Source organism: Magnolia sinica, chromosome 18 (assembly GCF_029962835.1).
Source record: "Magnolia sinica isolate HGM2019 chromosome 18, MsV1, whole genome shotgun sequence".
In the NCBI taxonomy this organism is placed as follows: domain Eukaryota; kingdom Viridiplantae; phylum Streptophyta; class Magnoliopsida; order Magnoliales; family Magnoliaceae; genus Magnolia; species Magnolia sinica.
The window spans coordinates 17,590,477-17,611,238 of NC_080590.1; the positions used below are offsets into that span (position 1 = coordinate 17,590,477).

At 40.5% G+C, this 20,762-nt stretch overlaps 1 protein-coding gene across 1 annotated transcript; it reads right to left on the reverse strand.

Moving 5' to 3' along the window:
• Positions 1–6,844: 6,844 nt before the first annotated feature.
• LOC131232236 (dehydration-responsive element-binding protein 1B-like) lies at positions 6,845–7,621 on the reverse strand. Its single transcript, XM_058228441.1, has one exon. The coding sequence runs from the start codon at positions 7,558–7,560 to the stop codon at positions 6,874–6,876; it is 687 nt and encodes a 228-aa protein (XP_058084424.1). The 5' UTR covers positions 7,561–7,621; the 3' UTR covers positions 6,845–6,873.
• Between the last annotated feature and the right edge of the window lie 13,141 nt (positions 7,622–20,762).

Genomic DNA, 20,762 nt, shown 5'->3' on the forward strand with positions numbered 1-20,762 from the left:
GTGAAGATGTCATATATGCATACCACGTGTTCAGGAATTTGATGACGTACATCCAGCTTGAACATAAGGCCATTAGCACCGGATCCGAGTCTTTGACTCCCAGTTCCTTGCAAGTAAATCGCACTGGTGCGAATTCACTTTCATGGTAGGCATATCTCATTCTTCCTTTTGATGGTTTCTCTTCTTTTTAGCTGAGTTTTGTTCCGCTTATCCACCATTTACTCCGTTTCCTTAGCTTCGTTATTTTTGTTTTTCGATGCCTCTCAGCCACTTGGTTTATGTATATACGCCTCTTGATTGATTGGTTTACTTTTAGGCATTTTTTGGTCGCCTCTTAAATACACCTAAATCACTTTGTTTGTTTTTTAATACCTCCAACTGCTCATTGTCTTATTATTTTATTGGTTATAATTTTTTTTAAAACACTCTAAGTATTTTTTAAGATCTTTAACATATATATATATATATATATATATATATATATATATATATTTCTCCCTTACTATAACACGTGTCATTTTTTAAATAAAATTTTCAAGAACTATCAGAAATAGGGTACACTATTACCCCCTGCATAAATTTACCTTAAGTAAAAGGTGAATACAATGTTGATTCATTATTTGGCGTAATAAATGTGACTGCTCAACCGGGAAAAAAAAAAATCATTTTCGACCATCTCGATTGAATTTGCTCATCTCGATCGAAAAATATCAAATTCAACTATATTAGTCAAACTCAACCGTCTCGGTCGAAAATTAGCAAATTCAGGCATTTTGGTCGAATTGGACAGTCTTGTTCAAAAATAGCAAATTTGGCTATCTTGGTCAAATTCAATCATCTTGGTATTTAAAAAATAAAAAAAAACAAATTTGGTCGAATTCGGCCATCTTAATCCAGAAATGGCCAATTCATACATCTTTGTTGAACTCGACTACCTTGATCGAGAGATGACAAGTTCGGCAGTCTCAGTTGATCCTGGCCATTTTGATCGAGAAATGTCAAATTCGGCCATCTTGGTTGAACTTGGCTGCCTTGATTAAGAGACGAAAAATTCTACTATCTTGATCGAACTCTGCCATCTTGGTTGAAATCGACCGTCTTGATCGAGAGACAGCAAATTCTGTTGTCTTGGCCGAACTCGACCGTCTTGATCAAGAGACAACAAATTCAATTGTCTTTGCCTAACTCGGCCATCTTAATTGAAAATTTTGGTCTTGACAATAGAGACTGTCAGTCAATCCATTCTAAATAAGGCTTATGATTGACCAATGTAATAATACGACCAAGAACTTGGCCTACAAGTTTCTGGACCATTTGAACAATTTAGTCACAATTCAAATGGCGAGATTTGACTATTGGAGGTGGTTTAGTGTAATAGCTCACACCCACACTGTATGATATTGTCCGTTCTAGGCACAGCCAGCACGGTTTTGTTCTTGAGGAACTCCCCCAAAAGGCCTCATACAGTATATGGTGGCAACTCCACATATAACCACCACAACTTCAAACGACACTTCGGATGTGGGATAAAGTTTCACCTTCACTGTGTGCACAGTAGCCTGCCAGCCACACAGTAGTCTGTTGGCCATCTTGGGGCCCGCCCACATGTGACCACAATGACAGGGCGTCACAATATCCCTCACCGAGGGTAGAGCCATCCTCGGTTCTGATACCATTTGTAACAGCCCACGCTCACACTGTATGGTATTGTCCGCTCTGGGCACAGCCCGCACGGTTTTATTCTTGGAGAACTCCCCAAAAATGCCTCATACAGTATAGGGAGACAACTCCACATATAACCACCACAACTTCAAATGACACTTCCGATGTGGGACAAAGTTTCACCTTCACTGTGTGCATAGTAGCCTGCCAGCCATCTTGGGGCCCGCCCACATGTGACCATAGTAACAGGGCGTCACATTTAGGGCTTACCTGGTTTTATCTTCCATGATATGGTGAATTCCTAAAAATGGCTGCCCCCAGGTATACCTTAGTTTCCTTCTTCAAGAACTATATTCTTGACCTCCCATTACAGTTACCAAAACTCAGTATATAGTGGAAGATTCCGCACTTCATGTACTGAAGGAAGTGTAATCTGTTGCGGAAGAGATACTCATAGTGTCAGTTGTGGTATTGTCGTCACAAGTTGTACCAATAATGCCGTTGCCAGATTTTCAACAAAACCAGTATCGACCTGTTGTTGAGGTGCCACAGATGTTCTTTCGATAAAGAAAGTCATCATCCAATTCATGTTTTCAGTATTACTGGTCATCCATCTACCTAAAGTTTCAGCCTGAATTCATGACGGTTCAACAATATATTAAATTCCTCTTTATATATCGAGCATTTCAGCTGACAAATTCTCAAGAGGCTCAACCTGAGATGAGGATACCCTATCTAGGTTTAATGGAAAGGGTACCGGATTCAATAATAAACTTAATTGTTTAGGTGTTTGATAAATCTATTTTTTGCCCATGATTTAATGCACTGATAATGTGCTTATAATCAGAGTCGCACCGAGCATGCCAAATTTGTCGATACTCGGTTTATTTTTTGTCACGTGTAGTGTGTGTAGGCATGCATGAATCGATAAAGCGGCTTAATCCAAACTGATCGACTTCAAACCCAAGCAGTGAAATAAGCAAATGCATCTAATATGAACGTATATGATCAGATTCTGAGAAAATTAATCACCTACTCAGCCATTTACAAAATTTAATAACCATCAGGTAATAAGCAAAGGGTAGGGTTCTTCCTTAGAAGATGAAATGCTTATTGTCTTCCAAAAAAAAAAAAAAACAAGACTTTTTAAAATACTAGTGCAATCAAACAAAGGGAAAAACTCACAATCAATCATTAAGAGCAACCGTAAAAATACATCTCTTGAAAAGAACTGCATGATATTAAATAGGAATCAAATATAGTATGTAAGCATAGATTTAGATTACAATTAAAAAAATAGAGTTAAAAATTATGGTTATTGGATTATTGCTATTTTTAGGATAAGTTGAGATAAAGTAAATTAATAGATTTATTTATTTTGATTGATGTTGTAGGTGATCGGTGATTGTTTATTTCTTTTATTACTCTTGCTGTCACCGCAGTCAAAATGCCTTTTCATATATCTCTCAGTTTATTCTATTTCTAAATGATTATTGGCCGGCTCAGTCTAGTTTTACGCCTTTATTGGCCGCCTTTAGTGACTTGGGATGCTTGGTTTTGAATACCTCATGACTGCTCGCATGCTGTTACTGTGTGAAAAGCATTTCACTTATCGTTGAAGAAGGTATTGACAGAAACTAGTACGGTAGATGATTTTTCTTTGTTAGCCTATTTTTCTCGTCAAGTTTGATGGCACCGAACAGTGAACAAACGACTGGCATGTTTGGAGCGAAGATTACTTAGATAAATGCCATGGATCTTTGACACGTCTGCTGTCTGCTTACATTCTTACATGTGTACCGCTACCTTACATTTGAGTCCATGGTTGACTCGAGAACTTTCTTTAATTCCTGTGCTCTCACTTAATTCTACTATCTTATTATTATTTTCTGACAATAGTGTTGTACGTGTGCATAATCTAAACCGTTCATCTGTTAGATCATGCAATCATCATTTTTCTTTCTTTTTTCAATAAAAGTTGCCTGTGAAGAGATCACCGAAGAAATGAACGGTGCCGATTGATGATATGGGCTATCTACCTAATCCACTTCGGTGGACATACTAAATCACTAATAACAATTGGATGAGAGCAATATCAGCGGGCAGAAAGGGACAAGGAAAGTTCATTTTGTGATGAAGTAATGCGAAACCAGCTGTCCAGTTTCGACGTGATTGACTGATACCGTCAGTTTCTTATTGGTTAGTCGTGTTACGTACGTGTGGACATCGCGTGTAGCGACCTTCCACATGCTTGAAAGTGGGACCAATGACTAGATATGACCTTCTGCAGCACCACGACATACGGTCGCCCCAAGCAGCTTCACGGAAGAGGAAGTGATGGCTGATGAGCATCATACCACGTGATCATGGTGATGTGGTGGTCCCTAGTAGTACACGTGCACGGAAGTGGATTGCCTTACTGAGTTAAGCAGATTGAGTACTGAGAAAACTCCGTGGGGGGCACTGTGATTTACGTATTTTATCCGCTCTATCCATTCATTTTAAAGGATAATTTTAAGACTTCGAAAAACAGAAGCATATCCAAAGCTCAAGTGGACCACACCGCACAAACAGTTGAATTGAATGTCAACTGTTAAAAAATTATTGGGGTCACAGAAGTTTTAGATCACGCTGATATTTGTATTTTTCCTTCGTCAATGTCTTCATGATCTTATGAACTGTTTGGATGACAAAATAATTGATGGATCCGGAAACAGATGGATGTATTCCAAAATTACAGTGGAGTGGAGTGGAGTTCAACGTGGCCATGGCAACGTTTGATTGATCCAGCCTATTTGTGGAGTATACTTGACTGAACAACTTTGAGCATGATGAGCACTTTGAAACATGCATTGCATTGCACAATTTTGCACATGGCACCTAGGTTTATCCTTGTGTAGCTGATGGAAACGGATTGGCTACTTCCCCTGACACCAACCAATGGCTGGTGGTCAGTGCTCTGTGGGCCCCACCATGATGTATGTGTTTCATCCATGCTGTCCATCTACTTTTCTATATGATTTTATGGTATGAGACCAAAACTGAGGTATAACCCAATCTCAAGCGGACCACATTACAGGAAACTGTGTTGAATGAACTTCGACCATTAAAAACCTTTTTGGGGGCCATAAAAGTTTTGGATCAAGCTAATCTTTGTTTTTTCCTTTCATCTGGGTTTGTATGACCTAATCAACAACTTGGATGTCAAATAAACGGTACAGTGGGCCTTAGGAAGATTTTAATAGTGGATATCCAATCGCTATTGTTTTCCTGTGGCGTGGTCTACCTGAGATTTATATTCCTATCATTTTGGGATCAATTCCTAAAATGACCAGTAAAAATGGATGGAGTACATACATCATGGTGGGGCCCATAGAACACTAACCACTAGCCATAGGGCTGGTGGCAGGGGGAGTAGCCGATCCATTCACGTCGCTTAAGGAGAGGCTGCAATTCTGACAAGTGCACTTAGATTTTGAGTCGTGATTTCAGCTCATGGATACCCACTACACCTATCCTGACTCAGTCCGGATTAGTCTAGGCATTGCTCGAACTTATATACATGCTAGACTCGATACCGAGTTGGGTTGAGTTTGGATTAGGTTTATTTCAAAACTGAATTGAGTTGGGTCGGTTCTAACTCAGTTTGACTCGACTCAATGCCCATATCTAGCTGGAAATAACGAATAAACAATTTAGAAAAGAAAAATACCTCAAACCAAATTTTGATGTTAAAATGACCATAGGTTGTGAAACCATTCACGGCTTGTCAATAACATTCTAATGACTAGACTTTATAATATAAAATATGGTTGTTGAGAGATATAATACGCGTTAGGCAGTTTCGGCATTATTTCATTTGATATTGGCTTTCCATTAAGTTGCCTGCCACTTCTCTTACGTCATTGCTTAGGTCTTATGGTTGGTGGTCATGATCTTTTTTAAGGGGTAACTTTGGAAGCCCCTCAATGATGTTTTATGAGGTGAGGTATGTCTTGAGGTATTTGTAATAGTTCCAATAGTCCAAAGATGCTTGACACTTCTAGAAGCTTCCAATTCAAAAGATATGATTGGAAATGATTCTTTGAGGATTTAAACTAATCCATTCCATAAAGAATCATTTAGGATTTTAGCTTTGACTTGATGAGTTGTCATTCGCGTTCGCCAATAGGATGGGACCGCCCCAGCTGAGTCAAACGGCTGTGGACCCAGTTTGGACCCAACCTCAGAGCCCATGGAATAGATTAATGCCAGTCGTATACGGTACTCTCATCTCCCACGCGTTGCAGCTTTAGGGCCCGTTTGGCCGGCCGGATTGGAAGGGATTGGATGGTATTGGAAGGGATTGAAAGTTAAATCCCAGGATTGGCCGGACGTGCCAAACAGAGTCGGTGATATGATCCTAATCCCATGGGTCTCAAGACAATCCACTGACAACGCCATCGTTACCTTTAAATCCCATCCAATCCACCCTAATCCATTCAAATTTGCCAGCGACGTGTTTGGTTCGAGGGATTGGAAAGGATGGGAAGGTTTAATTCCAGGATTGGCCGGGCGTGCCAAACCGACTGGATGACGCCCAAACCGACTGGATATAGCAATCCAGGGATATAGCAATCCAATGGATCTCAAGACAATCCACTGACAACACCATCATTACCTAGAAATCCACGCCATCCACCCTAATGCCATTCAATCCCTTTCAAACCACCTGGCCAAACGGGCCCTTATGGTATTTCTTTCTTCATCCATTTCTGTTTATGTTGCATGGATAAGGTGGCACCTGCACTTGGACAGTTGAAGTTCATGATCTGCACTATTTAATTGCGGCCAGGATAAGGTGAGACCCACATGTGAAGTGGATGGACTTTCTATGAAGTTCTGGTGCTTGTGATTTGTATTGGGTCACTCCTGTAGTGATTAAGGGTGATTAAAAGAAATAAGTAATTACTGATCAAGAAGATGTAAGGCACTTGTTTTTTCTTTCCTTTTCTTTCTTTGAAGTGTAACAATTTCGTTATCTGGAATGCAATGGAGGCCACACAAAATAAATGTTATGGTACAATATACTCTTTATCTGTAAAGATATACATCGTACTTCTTTAATTGCTACTTGGGTTCCACTCCGTATCAAAACAGAAAAGGGGGTGGACCCCATCCCTATACAATCACAACAACCCCATCCCTATACAATCACCACAAGACTCCTCATCAAATTGAGTAGCTCCACAATGACACGTCAGCTTCCATCTCCACGTCATCACAGAGGGACCCACCTCCAAGGCATGGAGGTGGAGAAATCAACAATCCCTCTGCCATACTTGCAAGAAATCCTGGCATGCCAAAGATCACCTCCTCATCCATGTAAAACACATTCTCCTCCAGCAAGGGCGTCAGATTCTCTGACCTTATATTAAGATCACCGTTGGAAGCATTATCAGATTCAGATGGCCGGAAAGCTTCCGCAGCCTCTGCAGCAGCCTTCTGTATGTCCTTCGCACTGCTGGATACTGGCATAGGCAAACGCCAAGCTGAATCGGCGAAATTGAGGCACGCCCTTCTTCCTTTGAGCGCCATCGCGGCAACATCATGGGCCCGAGCAGCCATCTCAGCCGTCGGATACGTCCCGAGCCATATCCGAGACTTCTTGTTGGGCTCGCGCACCTCGCATACCCACTTACTCCCGTTCCTCCGCCTGACGCCCTTGTAGACGGGGTGACGCGTCTCACGGAATTTCTTCCGCCCGGCCCGCCTCTTCGGGCCACTAGTTGCCACGGTGGCATATACTTCCTCGTCTGACACAACGGGGCCAGCGGAGGAGATCGACGACGTGGACGAATTATCCGATGCGTAACATGTAGAAAAATCCGACCCACAGTTGAAAGAATCTATTGCCATTGGCAGTGGCGACTGATAGCTCTTGTTTCAGTAGCAGTGTTGAGTGAAGAAAGAAGCTGAATCGGTTTGCTCGTGCAAGATATGCGAGTGGGAGCCTGCTCTTATAGGTACCGGATCGTACGCGAACACGGAGCGCCCACGGCCGCTGTAGCCTGTCAGCACGGAGGGCCAGCTGTCCTGGTTTTTAAAATGTGATTCTGTCGTTGTGGAATTTGAATGGTTGACTCAAGTATCTCCTAAAAAGCTATTTGATACTCTGGCAGAACATGATGGTTGATATTCATGCACTGTAAATTGCGTTTCTAAAGTTTGTTGACTCTTACCAATTTGTCTAAATTGCGTTAATTACTGAAGATAGGTCACTTGAAAAAATACGCATAATTTTAATAGTTTTATCCATTAATTAATAGAAAACGATTTGTTGAATAGGGACCGCTGACAGTTTTTACTTTGACCGTTTACTTAACCAATCAGCCAATTAGGGGTAAAATTAGTGTAATTTTTCTGTTTTGGATCCAGTTATGTTGGGCCCCACAACTTTCACGGTTTTGGTTGAACTATATGTACATCAAGCTTCCATTTTGTGGTGCCTCCTTATCAAGTATCACACTCTGTCAGAGTATAAAAGCTTGTCTCATCCTTTCAGCTTTCAGGTGTTTTCGATTTCTCTATTAATATTAACAAGGGAACCGGTGTTCTGACTTATACGTTATCTTCCGTTCCCATGCACGTGCTGTACATGTGAATGATCTGGACCGTTGCTTCGTTTGGCCCTATGTTGTTGCATGGACCAGAAAGTCACTCAGATTGCATACATGGTTAGGTCGACTGAATTGGCTGCTTTTTTCATGATGACAAGTGATGGCTGGAAAGAGGATATATGAGGATGGATTTCAATGTACAAATGTCATTTAATTGGATGTAAGAAAATTTCAACTTGTAAGATTTACAGGGTATGGCCGAACAAAGGTGGGTCTGAAATGATGAACGGTGAGGATATCATTCATGTGTGCCACGTGTTTAGGAATTTGATGACTTAAATCTAGCTTGATGATGACACCTTTAGCACCGGATCCGAATCTTTGACTCCGAGGTCCAAACAAGTAAAACGCAGTCGTGCGATTTGGCTTTCGTGGTAGGTACATGTCGATCACACTCGTTAGCTTGGCGCCGGTGAGTAAGATCCGAGCCGAACATCACTCTTGCTATCTTGGCACCCGTGCGTAAGATCCAAGCTATCCATCACTCTTTGCCAGCTTGGCACTCGTGTGTCAAGATGAAAATATTAAACATAAGTCGATGCGAATTCTTAATTTTTTGCTACGGCTAGATTACTGTAATTGGACGCAGATTGGGTGCTACCCGGTTAGTATCGATGTAGGTGCTGGCAGGGGCTTTGAGTGGCCACCATGATGTAAGGGTTTTATCCATACCATCCATCCATTTTGCCATATCATTTTAGGGTATAAGCCTAAAATTAAGGCAGATCCAAGGCTCAAGTGAATCACACAGTGGGAATTAAATGCCTGTGGTTGAAAACATTTTGGGAGCTACAGAAGTTTTGATCAAGCTGATATTTGTGTTTTCCCTTCATCTAGGCCTATGTGAACAAGTTAGATGGAAAATAAACATAACGATAGTACCTAAAAAGGTTTCAAGGAGAGTATGTCATTATCACTACAGCTTCATGTGGTATGGTTCATTTAAGCTTTTGATCTGCCTCATTTTGGATTCATACCCTAAATTGAAATATAGTCTACACTTGGGTGAGGCCACTCGGAAACTTGATGATCTCTCTCTCTCTTTTATACACACATTATTAATTAATTTGGATCCACTCAATTCGGTCAGTCATAATTCTAAAACTCATTGAGTTGAGGCAAAACTCTTCATAGTCAACTTAACTCCACAAGATTTCGAGCTGAGTTGTTGGGGAACTCATAACTATTTCTACCTTGGTCATGACTTGGAAAAACTCATCAAGTTGAGTTGGTCATCATGTATAAGCTTTTTCATTAATTGAGGCCGGTTACATGGACCTTGTTCCACTATTCCACTCTAACAAAGGTTAGAGCTTCAACTCCCAAGCATGAGTTTGGAATGTCATACGTACCTTTCAGATTCATGATGAAAATTATGGCATAAGTTTCATGAGGCTAACCTAACGCAACCCTCCACCTTTAGTTATACTTGGTACCAGCAATGTGAGCGCAAAAACCCTTGTGCCCAATGCAACAGTACATAGGTTTGATAACAATCAAGTGCTATGTCATAGTCTAATACAGATGTTAAGATGAAACGAGGTGTATACATTAATAAAATGTCAAGGAGGTAGGGAATAAAACCCTCAACCTCAATTACAAGGAGAAGTGCACCTAACTAGTGCATCATCCTATCACATAATAACTGTTTTTTCTAGGGAAATTTACTAACATATATATAAATACATTTATAAATTGTTTTATCTAAAAAATATTTAATTACTAAGCCCTGTTTGGTAGTGCCTAACTCTTGAACAATTTTCTGAAATGGTATAGTAGCCATTTTTTGTGTTAAAAGTATTTTTATTAACTTAAAATCAGCCTGAAAACAACTGAGATTTATTAGTATTATTTTTTTTTAAAAAAAGCTATAAAAGGGGACAGTATTCATGGTGGCTCAATGTAGACTCTGTGAGTTTCAACACTAAAGTCATGGGTCCGAGTGCCTATGTGGCGTGTGTGAGTGTGAGAGTATGTGTATGAAAAAAAAAAATAGCCAAAAGGCTGTATTTAAGAGAATGTCCTATCCTGGGAGCTTCAGCCTCTCGTGGGATACAGGTCTCTAGTTACCTTTCACAGCTAGCACGTGTAACCCAGAGCTCTGTAAGGCCCGGGAGATTTCCATGTGACATCCTATCTATCCATTATTTTGGCCAATTTATGTTAGTAGATGATCTAAAAAATGAAGCAAATCTAAAACTCAAGTGAGCCACACAATAAGAAACAATGGGGATTGAACACCCACCATCTAAACCTTCTTTGAGCCCATTGTGGTTTTTGATTAGGCTAATATTTTCCTTTTCCCTTCATCCCGATGGGAACCACCTTATGAACGAGTCAGGTGGCGTATAAACGTCACAATGGACCCTTGGAAGGTTCAATGGTAAGTGTGTCCATTCATGGCGATCTGATCCTTTCATCAGCGACCTACAACAGATGTCTGGATAGGTAGGAATTTCCAGTGTGTTGATTCTTGGGAGAAGCTCTAACCAGGAGGGGGTCCATTAGCATATTGACTTCGATGACTAAACCAAAGGCCCACTTTCACAAACTAGAACCTGGGGATATTGTGCATGTTCTTTGGTCAAATAATCATATGGTTTCCTCTCAACAGTTGATAAATCATTGTGATGGTTAGGATAATCTAATATGAGGAACCTTACTACATATAATCATTCACAATGAGACCCATCTTATCAAAAATTTGGATGACCGAACCATAGGCCCACTTGTACCAAGTGTACTATGGGCCTGATGATGGGAGTAGGTAGATGATTGTGGGCCAGGTGCATGATCAATTCAATAAGTGAATGATCAGTGGACCTGATATTTTGGAGCAACTACCAATGATGGAGCCATCGGATTTGTAAAATTTTGGATAGCAACAAGAGGTTTTAAAAAGAGCGGAGACTATTATTATCCTTTTAGATTGTAGAATTAAACGGATTGAGCCATGCATCTTATATGGAGATCTAATAATTGAAATTTAAGTATACCTGATTTGGAGGGCATTATTGCTGAAGAGAAATGTCAGAATACTCCGCATCTTACATCCGTATTAGATGGGAGGGAGAGCTTCTAACGGGTAGCTGTGCATCCAAAAAGCATGTCTCACATTCCAAGCGTACCAACTCTCACACGAAATAGAGTTTGATCACAACTCTAAGTGAGGTTCACTGGTGTGCCCGATCATAATATCCAACCTTTAGGTAGATCTAGACCATTGTTCAATTAAGCTAATCTTATAGAACTTTTACAACTACTTCAGTTCCTTAGAATCTTGCTCCTTTCTTCTTCTTTTTTCTTTTTTGTTTTCTACCACACCGACGCATACCCCCCACACACACTCACGATTAGTGGGATTTCACCGCCTATGGGTACTCGAACCCTTGACCTGGTGTTTAAACTCCTGTGAGTATACCACCCGGGCAAGAGTAAGGACCCAAATCTTGCCTAATAATGCATCTGCAATATCTATTTCTGACTCGGGTATGAACACATTCCCACTTTCTTCTCAGATTCTTTACTTGAACGAATTTCATCATATGAACTCGAATAACTTTCTTCTTGTCAATTGTTCGTCCCTTCATTATCCATTATCTATTCATACTACCAATGGATCCTCTATGCAGGTTAATAAGGTTGGATCTGTCTACACTATATCAATCTCTCCGTCTCCAATGTCTTTCTTGTTGCCAGTCTTATCTCTTTATCTTCTCTCGGTTAGTCAGCTGGTTAATCTTAGCTTTGATGGTTTCTTCCACTGATTATCTTGTACAGGATCGACACACCAAGAAGCTGGTTGAAACAGGCAATAGAGAGGGTGGATTTTACTTGCTTCAGTACCTGTATTTTCCCTCTTCCTCCATGCTTTTTGGCATTCCCATTCAATAAAAACAACTCGTAGTTTTACTAATGGCATTCCATATTAAATCATGATTTTTCTTCTCTTCTTTTTTTTTTTTTCCTTTTTTTAAAATAAGAAGGTGGAAATCGTTCCACCTTATCTTTATTAAAGAAGAACTGGAATTTACAGCCATTCGGGCAGGCCCCAACAAAAAGATTCCGGGCCCGGACAGCTAAACATGGCTATACAGGAAAACGGAACAGAAGCCAAGCGACAGCAGGGAGAGGGAGACAACAACAGCAGCTAGCACACCCAAGAGGAAACTGAAGGAGGCTGAGGAAGCAGCCAGACGCCGGCAGCCTCCCAGCCTGCACATGGCAAAACAGGACAATTTTCCTCATCGTTTTAAGATATGTTATTCACTAGTTTACTTGGTTACGTCTTGCATAATGATATCTATTATTGCAAAATTTTCAAACAGGCAAAGTTTGATGCATTGCCCTTTAATAAAATTACCTTACTTTCCTATGGTGTTGTCCACCTGAGATTTGGATCATTTTTGGGCCCATACCCTAAAATGAGAACGGATAGACTGTGTGTATATACAGAACATACATCAAGATGGGCCCCATGATCAAGGACTCTGGGCTCACCTAATTTGCACCCCACAGTTGGAACGTGGTGCGACCCCAGATCCATCCAAGTGGGTGCAACCCTGACTGTGTGACCCACCTCAATGTATGTGTTGTATATCCATGTTGTCCAACAGTTTTGCCAGCTCATTTAAGAGCATGGTCCTGAAAATGAAGTAGATACAAATGATCTCAGGTGGACCACTTAGCAGGTATTGACTTCCCACCATTACAAACCTTAAGGGGGCTACAAAAGTTTTCAATCAAGTTGCTATTTGTGTTTTCCCTTCCTTCGTATATGTGTGCCTTACCAATAAGTTGGATTGCAAGTAAACATTAGGGTCGACCTAAGAAGTTTTCAATGATGGCTATTTAATGATCATTGTTTCTTGTAGTGTGGTTCACCTGCGATTTCTTGTAGTGTGGTTCACTTGAGAATTTTTTCCACTTCATTTTTGTATTTTTTGGATTTTGTATCTCTTGCAAGGACTCCTGATCTTCCCGGTGACAAAAATATCTTGTATCTCTTGCAAGGACTCTTGATCTTCCTGGTGACAAAAATATCAAGCGACATCCAACTCCTCTAGCCTGTAGTTCCAAATTCGACAAGGAATTAAGGGCTGACCATATTTCCCCACCTGCAATTGCTCGAAATTAAGGGCGGCTCATATCCTTTCCTTTTTCGTGTAGCAAGCGAATGGAACACAGTGCTCAGGTTTCAATGGGTACACGTTAAATCCTCACTGTTTCTTTTGTATAGCTCGCTTGAGTTTTTTCTACCTCATTTTAGATCTCTTGTCCCAACAATTGCTGATAAAATAGATGAAGTGGTGAATTTCTCGCAAACATCTTCCTACCTATCTCCACCGCAGGAAGTGGAGTGTCACTGGCAATCCGCCTCCCTTGGAGAGATGAGCTTTCTTTTTCTCGCCATACTAGCATCCAGTTTTCGGGGCGAGTTGGCCGAAACCCCGGAACCGGTGATGTGGGTGCGACCTTGATAATATAGGGCCCACCTCGATCTATCTACACCATTCGTCTAAAAAATGAAGCAGATACAAATTTCTAGTGGACGACACTAGTGGAAACATTAGTTATTGACCATTAAAAAGCATTTGTAGGCTACAAATGGTTTGGATGAAGCTGATTTTTATTTTTCAGTTCACCCTGCTCTTAGTGTCCTTATCAACAGGTTGGATGTTAAACAAACATTACGTTGGAACCTAGGAAGTTTTGAATGGTGAGTGTTAAATGACCACTGTTTCCTATGGTGTGGTCCACCTGAAACTTGTATCTGCTTCAATTTTGAAACCGTGTCATAAAATACTATGGAAAAATAGATGGACAGCATGGATATATAATGCATACATCGAGGTGGTCTTTACGGTCATGGTCACACCCACATGGCTGGTTCGGTTGTGGCAGCCAAGTCACCCTCGTGTACAACACTAATAAACAACCAATGCCCTGGGGACACCTTGTTGCGTATGTAAAATCTACACCGTCCATCAGTTTCTATCATTGATTCTAGCCCTAGCAATAAAATCAGCCAGATCTATAACACAGGAGGGCCAGACCACCACGAGGAACATCTCACCACAGGTTCGTGTGTGGCGCCATAGTATGTACCTTCCATCAAACCTGGGTAATCAGATGTAACTCACAAATAAATACGAAAATCAGCATGATGCAGACTCAGGCGGGCCACACCGTGACAAACACAGAGGTTTTAAGAGAAATTGTACATTATTCCAATTAGTTTGGCCTAGACAAGTATTTTTCAGGGCCAATATCTTTTATATACGATTAAAATAAGAGTTCGCACCTGATGAAGGGAGAAGATTTTACCAATATAATATTATAGGCCCGACGAAGCTGGGATCCTGTCGTAAACGGTACGGGTCCCACAAGAGGTAGAAGAGCATCATACGTGGCAAAAGGGTAAGCAGAACGTCTTTGGGGAGTGACGCTACATAAATCCAGCAATTCAACACGTTGGCTGGTATTATCCATTGAAGCGCGTGGACCCCGCTTTCTTTTTCTTAATCGTGTTGCGATAGTTGGAGACACCGCGTCTGCACACGACGGATTTTTCTTTAATGATTTTGCATATTGCCGTCGTTGACACGTATCTGCAGCGGATTTGGTGGCAACGGATTGGCTCGGTTATCACACACCACCGACTTTACCGGTGCGTTGATGTCACCAGGTTCCGTGGGTCCCATCATGATGAGGCACGTGTTATATTCAAAAAAAACGGACAGATATAAAGATAAGTGGAACATACTGCAAAAAGCACCGGAGGATTGACTGTCAACCCTTTATGGGGGTCGTGTGAGTTGTGGAGTCCAGTTGTGGATAATATGATATTTGTTTTTACCATCCATTCATGTTTCTTTGTGGCTTTATGAACAGATTAGATGAAAAGTAAATGTTACGGTGGGCCCTAGGAATGTTTTAACGGTGAGTATTATTATCCCCTCTTATTTGTGGTGTAGTTCATTTGAACTTTAGATATGATTCATTTTTGGAATTATGCTCTAAAATGATCTCGCCAAATGAATGAACAATAATGATATAATAAATAAATCATTGTGGGGGCTCATGGCACTTTGATTTGCTCCATTGGTATAACAGGTTGCTCGAATACTATTAACACTCGTCTTCGCACGACATGTAACCAGTGTTCGAATTATCCTATAAGTTTTGCTGGTTAGGGATACGAAAATAATATCCATATCGCAGGGACACGGAAACGATATCAATATAGCAGGGATACGGAAACAATATCGATATTGCCAATAATATCGCTAATAACTAGAAATACAGGGAAATATGGGAAAATTGGTGAATTTATAAGAAATTAGTCCAACCATCACATCCAACCTATTTAACTATCCAACCTTCCATCCAAACATCCATCGATATCGCAAAATATCAACACATGATATTTCACCAAGAAATCATCAACAATTGTAAAGGAAATGAAATATTGTGGTCTCAATATCGCGTATGTTGTGATTTTGATAATATCTTGCGTATGTTGCGATTTTGATAATATCGAGATATTATCGATATTATCAATAACAAATTGAACACTACATACAACCATGTGCCCATGAAAAAAAAAATTGAAATAAATTTTTTTCTAATAAATAAAATTTTGATTATATCAATATGTTGGCGATATTATTGAAATATCGTCAATACACTTATGATACAAGCATTACCTAGAATTTACATAGTAAAACATATTGGCGATACATTGACGATATTAATGCATTGACAAGACAAGCGATACCTAAAATTTACATAGTTAAAAAAATTGGCAATTACATTAGCAATATTGATATTGATAAGTTGGCAATACTTAGTGATGCATTACTAATATCTAAAATTTCTGATACTACCAGCGTTATCGGTATCTCTAAGCTAAAGATAAAGATAATATCAAAAATATATTGATAATCTCAAAGATAATTTGAACGTAATTACGGGAGCAGAGTGGTGTCTGGTACACCAACAAATCCGCTTCCATTTAGGAGAACCCGGCCTCACCCGGTTCTACCATATTCTAAAAAATGAAGCAGATTAAATTATCACCTAGATCATATTATAGGAAACGGTGCTGACTGACCATTAATGACCACAAATGTTTTCGATGAAGCTGATATTAATTTTTTCATTCATTCAGGCTTATGTGATCTTATCAACCGATTGAATGGCAAATAAATAATGTGGAACCATTAAGAGTATAGTACACTTGAGACTTGGATTTCCTTCATTTTTTGGATCATGCTCTAAAATCATCCGCAGAAATGGATGGACAGTGTAGATATAGAATACATACATCAAGGTGGGGACCATGGTAAAGGCCGCACCGTCTTGGGTGAGGCGGGGGTCTCACCTAATCCGCTCCCTAAAGTAATTGTGCATGTGGCACAAATTAACCCAATGGAGTCGTCCAAAACACGGGACTCAGTGTAGATAGCACATATTCCCGGAATCAGTTTGGTTACGGCTTTCTAACATCTGATTGAAGGATGTATTTTTTTGTTGAATTGGGGCCGTTCAATAGATGTCCGATACTCCGCCATTTATGAAATTATTCTAGTGTAAAATTTGGGATAAAATAATCTGATTTTGTTTCCATTATTTCAACAGTTTACCTAGTTGCACATGTGCCACGTGTGAAGTTCTTACTTACCTGCGTATGAGCTATCGAAGTCTGACGGAGTATCAAAGTTCTCATTCCAGAGAGTCGCGGAAATTTTCACATACCACCCTCCTTTTTTCCGGGGCGCAGCTCCGTGGGAGGATCCCTTACTGTGGGGGCCACCTTAACGTGTTCGTTAAATCCACACCATTCATGCTTTTTGACAGGTCATTTTAGCGAATGACACAAAAAATGAAGTAGATACAAATCTCATGTGGACCACATTACATAAAACAGTGGTAATTGAAAGCCCACTGGTGAGATTACTTAAGATTTTGGGCCTGCTTCACCCATGTTTCCTGTGGTATAGTCCACCTAGGATTTGGACCTGCTTCATCTGTGGGATCATGCCCTACAATGAGCTTTCAAAAATAAAGAACAGCGTCGATGTAAGTTATATACCCCGCAGTGGGACGCGGATTAGCTACTGACAGTTTGAGCAGCGAGACTCGCTGAGTCGCTGTTGAAGTGACTTCACCTAATTCTGTGGGTCCCGATGTATGTTTTGTATCCACACCGTCCATCCATTTGAAGAGATCATTTTAAGACATGAACAAAAGAACGAATCAGATCCAAAGCTCTATTGGACCCCACCACAGAAAAAGATAGGACAGTGACGCCCACCAATTTTAAAAACTTCCAAGGGCCAAAAAAGTTTTAGAACAAGCTGATATTAGTGTTTTCCCTTATTTAATGTCTTTGTTAACTTATGAATAGGTTGGATCTCAAATAAATATCACAGTGGACCTTAAGAAAGTTTCAACGGTGGAGCCCTTTTGGATACCACCAAATAAGTTACTTTCTCTACTCACAGCAGTAGATAAGTGATTTATTTCAGATAAGTTTGGTTTATGATCAGTTATAAGTAACTTTTTTACATAAAAGTATATAATTACTTCAGTTAAATTTTTTAGTTTTTCTAGTTTTCATAAGCAACTAAAAAGAAACATGAGGAGAAACAGAGACAGTAGCCGCTGATAAGTAGGTTGTTTGCCAAACATACTTATCATCTTAGGAAGTAGAAACTAAGATAAGTTATTTGTAGAATAAGTAGCTTATCTTAAGTGACTTAAAATCCAAACAAACATGTAGTGGCCTCGGTGTTGTGTGCTACACTTTGCCATCTGAGTTTGTAAAGCTTGTTATGGGCAGCTACGGTGGCTGTGTTTGGCACGATTTCCTGCAACAAAAATCCATGTGGGACCTCACAGTATGTTGTAACATCCACTCTGCCTATCATTTGCGCGAGATGATGTTAGGCCACAAGCCCAAACATTAACCTCATCCAAAACAAGTGGACCACGTCGTAGAGACCAGTGTAGAGGGGGACCTTCACCATTGAAACCTTTGTAAGGACCCTTGATGTTTTATAAATTAATAATGTGAGTCACACCACGATGAAGGGAAATATATATATATATAAGGAGCCATTTTGGGATCATGAATAGGTGATAATTGGTGTGTTTGGGAGGAGTGTATCAAATACACCAAAAGACACCCTCTTGAAATCACTACAAAACTGTGATTTTTAACATTGATTCACATGAATTTTGATTACCACCAATTACCAAGTCCAAGTCGTCTCTCTCACTCCCTCTCTCTTTAAAATACAAGTGTTAGACATGATTATAATACCTAAATCGCCAGATTTTAGTGTATTCTTATTATAAACTACCGAACACAATTAGTGATTCCAATTAACATATCAATTTGATTATTCTAATGCATATCAATTTGTGGTTCAAATTAACATGGATTCTATTGTAGGGAAAATTGAACCGATCTATCGAACGGGAAGTGTAACCGACCATAAACGAAGTGTCAAAGTGAGCTTTCCAAACTAATAAGGGTATAAGACTTAGAGAGATCGGTCCCAAACCGAGCAGAGCTCAATGATCCTCGAAAGCAAAACTCAATAATTGTAAGAGCCATTTCCTGAGCTTAGCAAGTCGACCACCATCAAGGTCGGGCGAGGATCTCGGAGAATATCTCACCCCAGGTCAAGAGATGAGATCCGACATATCCAAAGATCATGCTGACTGAGGAGGGCTCAGCGATAAATCTACAGGGAGATCCACATCCAGATAAGATCTTTCAACATATTCAATGAATCCCACAAGATACACGATCTCGACACTACCCATGGAGCCTATAAGTACTTCCATTACAAGTGAAGGAAGGTAAACGATAAAAATCCTACTTCAAGCCTTTTTTCAACCCGAGTCTATCTGCCTGACGTAGGCATCAGAGGGTCCACAGTCATTATCGGTACCCCCGTTGTCTTTCTTATCATTGCAGATGCATTGGTGGACTTGCTTCTATAACTGATCACATTTGTTTACCCAGATTTTAATGATAAAAAATTCCATGGTAATTGCCAGTGGATATCTAATAGAAGCTACCAATTGGAAGAAATCGCCTTAAAAACCAAATCTAAACTTCTTTTAACCTAGTTCTCAATGGATGAAAGGTAGGCGAACTAGAATCGATTCCATCACAAAACTATGCCCATGACATAGAGTAAACAACAGAAATTACTGATCCACCACCAATCTGAGAGAACAGTGCAGGTTAGGGAGGATTCCATCATCCAATCATGCCCAGGAGACGATGGTGCACAAAAAGATCTCTTAGCTCACAATCTCAAATAATGAAAAGGACATACTCAAAGCTATCGCAGATTCATTGTAATTTAAGTCACAACCAATCATTAAAATTTGAAAGTATATCTTATAATCAAACTAGAATCAAAGAGGGTTCATCAACCAAGAATCAAAGCTATAGAAAACAACCTGTCACGCTACAAGCTTCACCTCTTAGCCCTAGCTAAGAAGTTTAGCCAATCATGACCATGATTAAGCTAGATCTCTTAAAGACATAAGATAAACAGAAAATAAGAAAAATGAAGAAAAGAACTCCTTGGACCGGCCCACGCTCTCTCTCTCTCTCTCTCTCTCTCTCTCTCTCTCTCTCTCCCCTCTTCTCACGTCCAATCTAATGATCATCTCTTTCTTCTCTTCTCCTTTTTATAGATAAAGGAAGGTCGGCCGGGAGGCTGGAGTCAGTGAAAGCTTTCGCAAAAGGAGTTACGCACTCCTCTTTCGCAGCAAAACTGTGAAACCCGTTTGCGCTCGACCCGCTTTTAGCGTGGATAGACGATCTGTTGTAACCATCTAATCCATTCATCTTTCTTGGTGATGGTCGGTTGCCCCCCGTAAGTGGTTTGGACGGTCTAAATTGTGGATCTGACTGTAATCTGGGTCACACAACGACCCACGTTGGGCCAGACGCTGCTGTACACATCCCCTGACATGAACCTGCATTGGGATTTGTGGTGGGCCCCATAGTGATATTTTCGGAGAAATCCACCCCGTCCATTAGATTCCTGACGAGATTTCGGTCGAAAATGGGTGGTTTTGGTAGAGTTTTGGGGCGGCCCACTGTATCTTTGTTCCCGCCGTCCATCTTGCGTTTGAAATGGTCATCTTTTGATCGCATGCATGAGTGCTTTTGGACAGCATGGTTGTGGTCAGTTTCCCCTTCCAGATCGAATGGACGATTTGGATCAGTCATCCGAGTAACTGAGGTAGGTCATACTCAATCACAGCATCCATCCCTTGCGGACACTGCGTAAACAAGGGAGATGGGTTGGGTCAACTGCCCTTTAACCAGACTCTTCGGTCCAGTGCGGTGCGGATGTGCACCTTCTGTGCACACGCACGTCCTGGTGTGAGGCCCACAGTGAT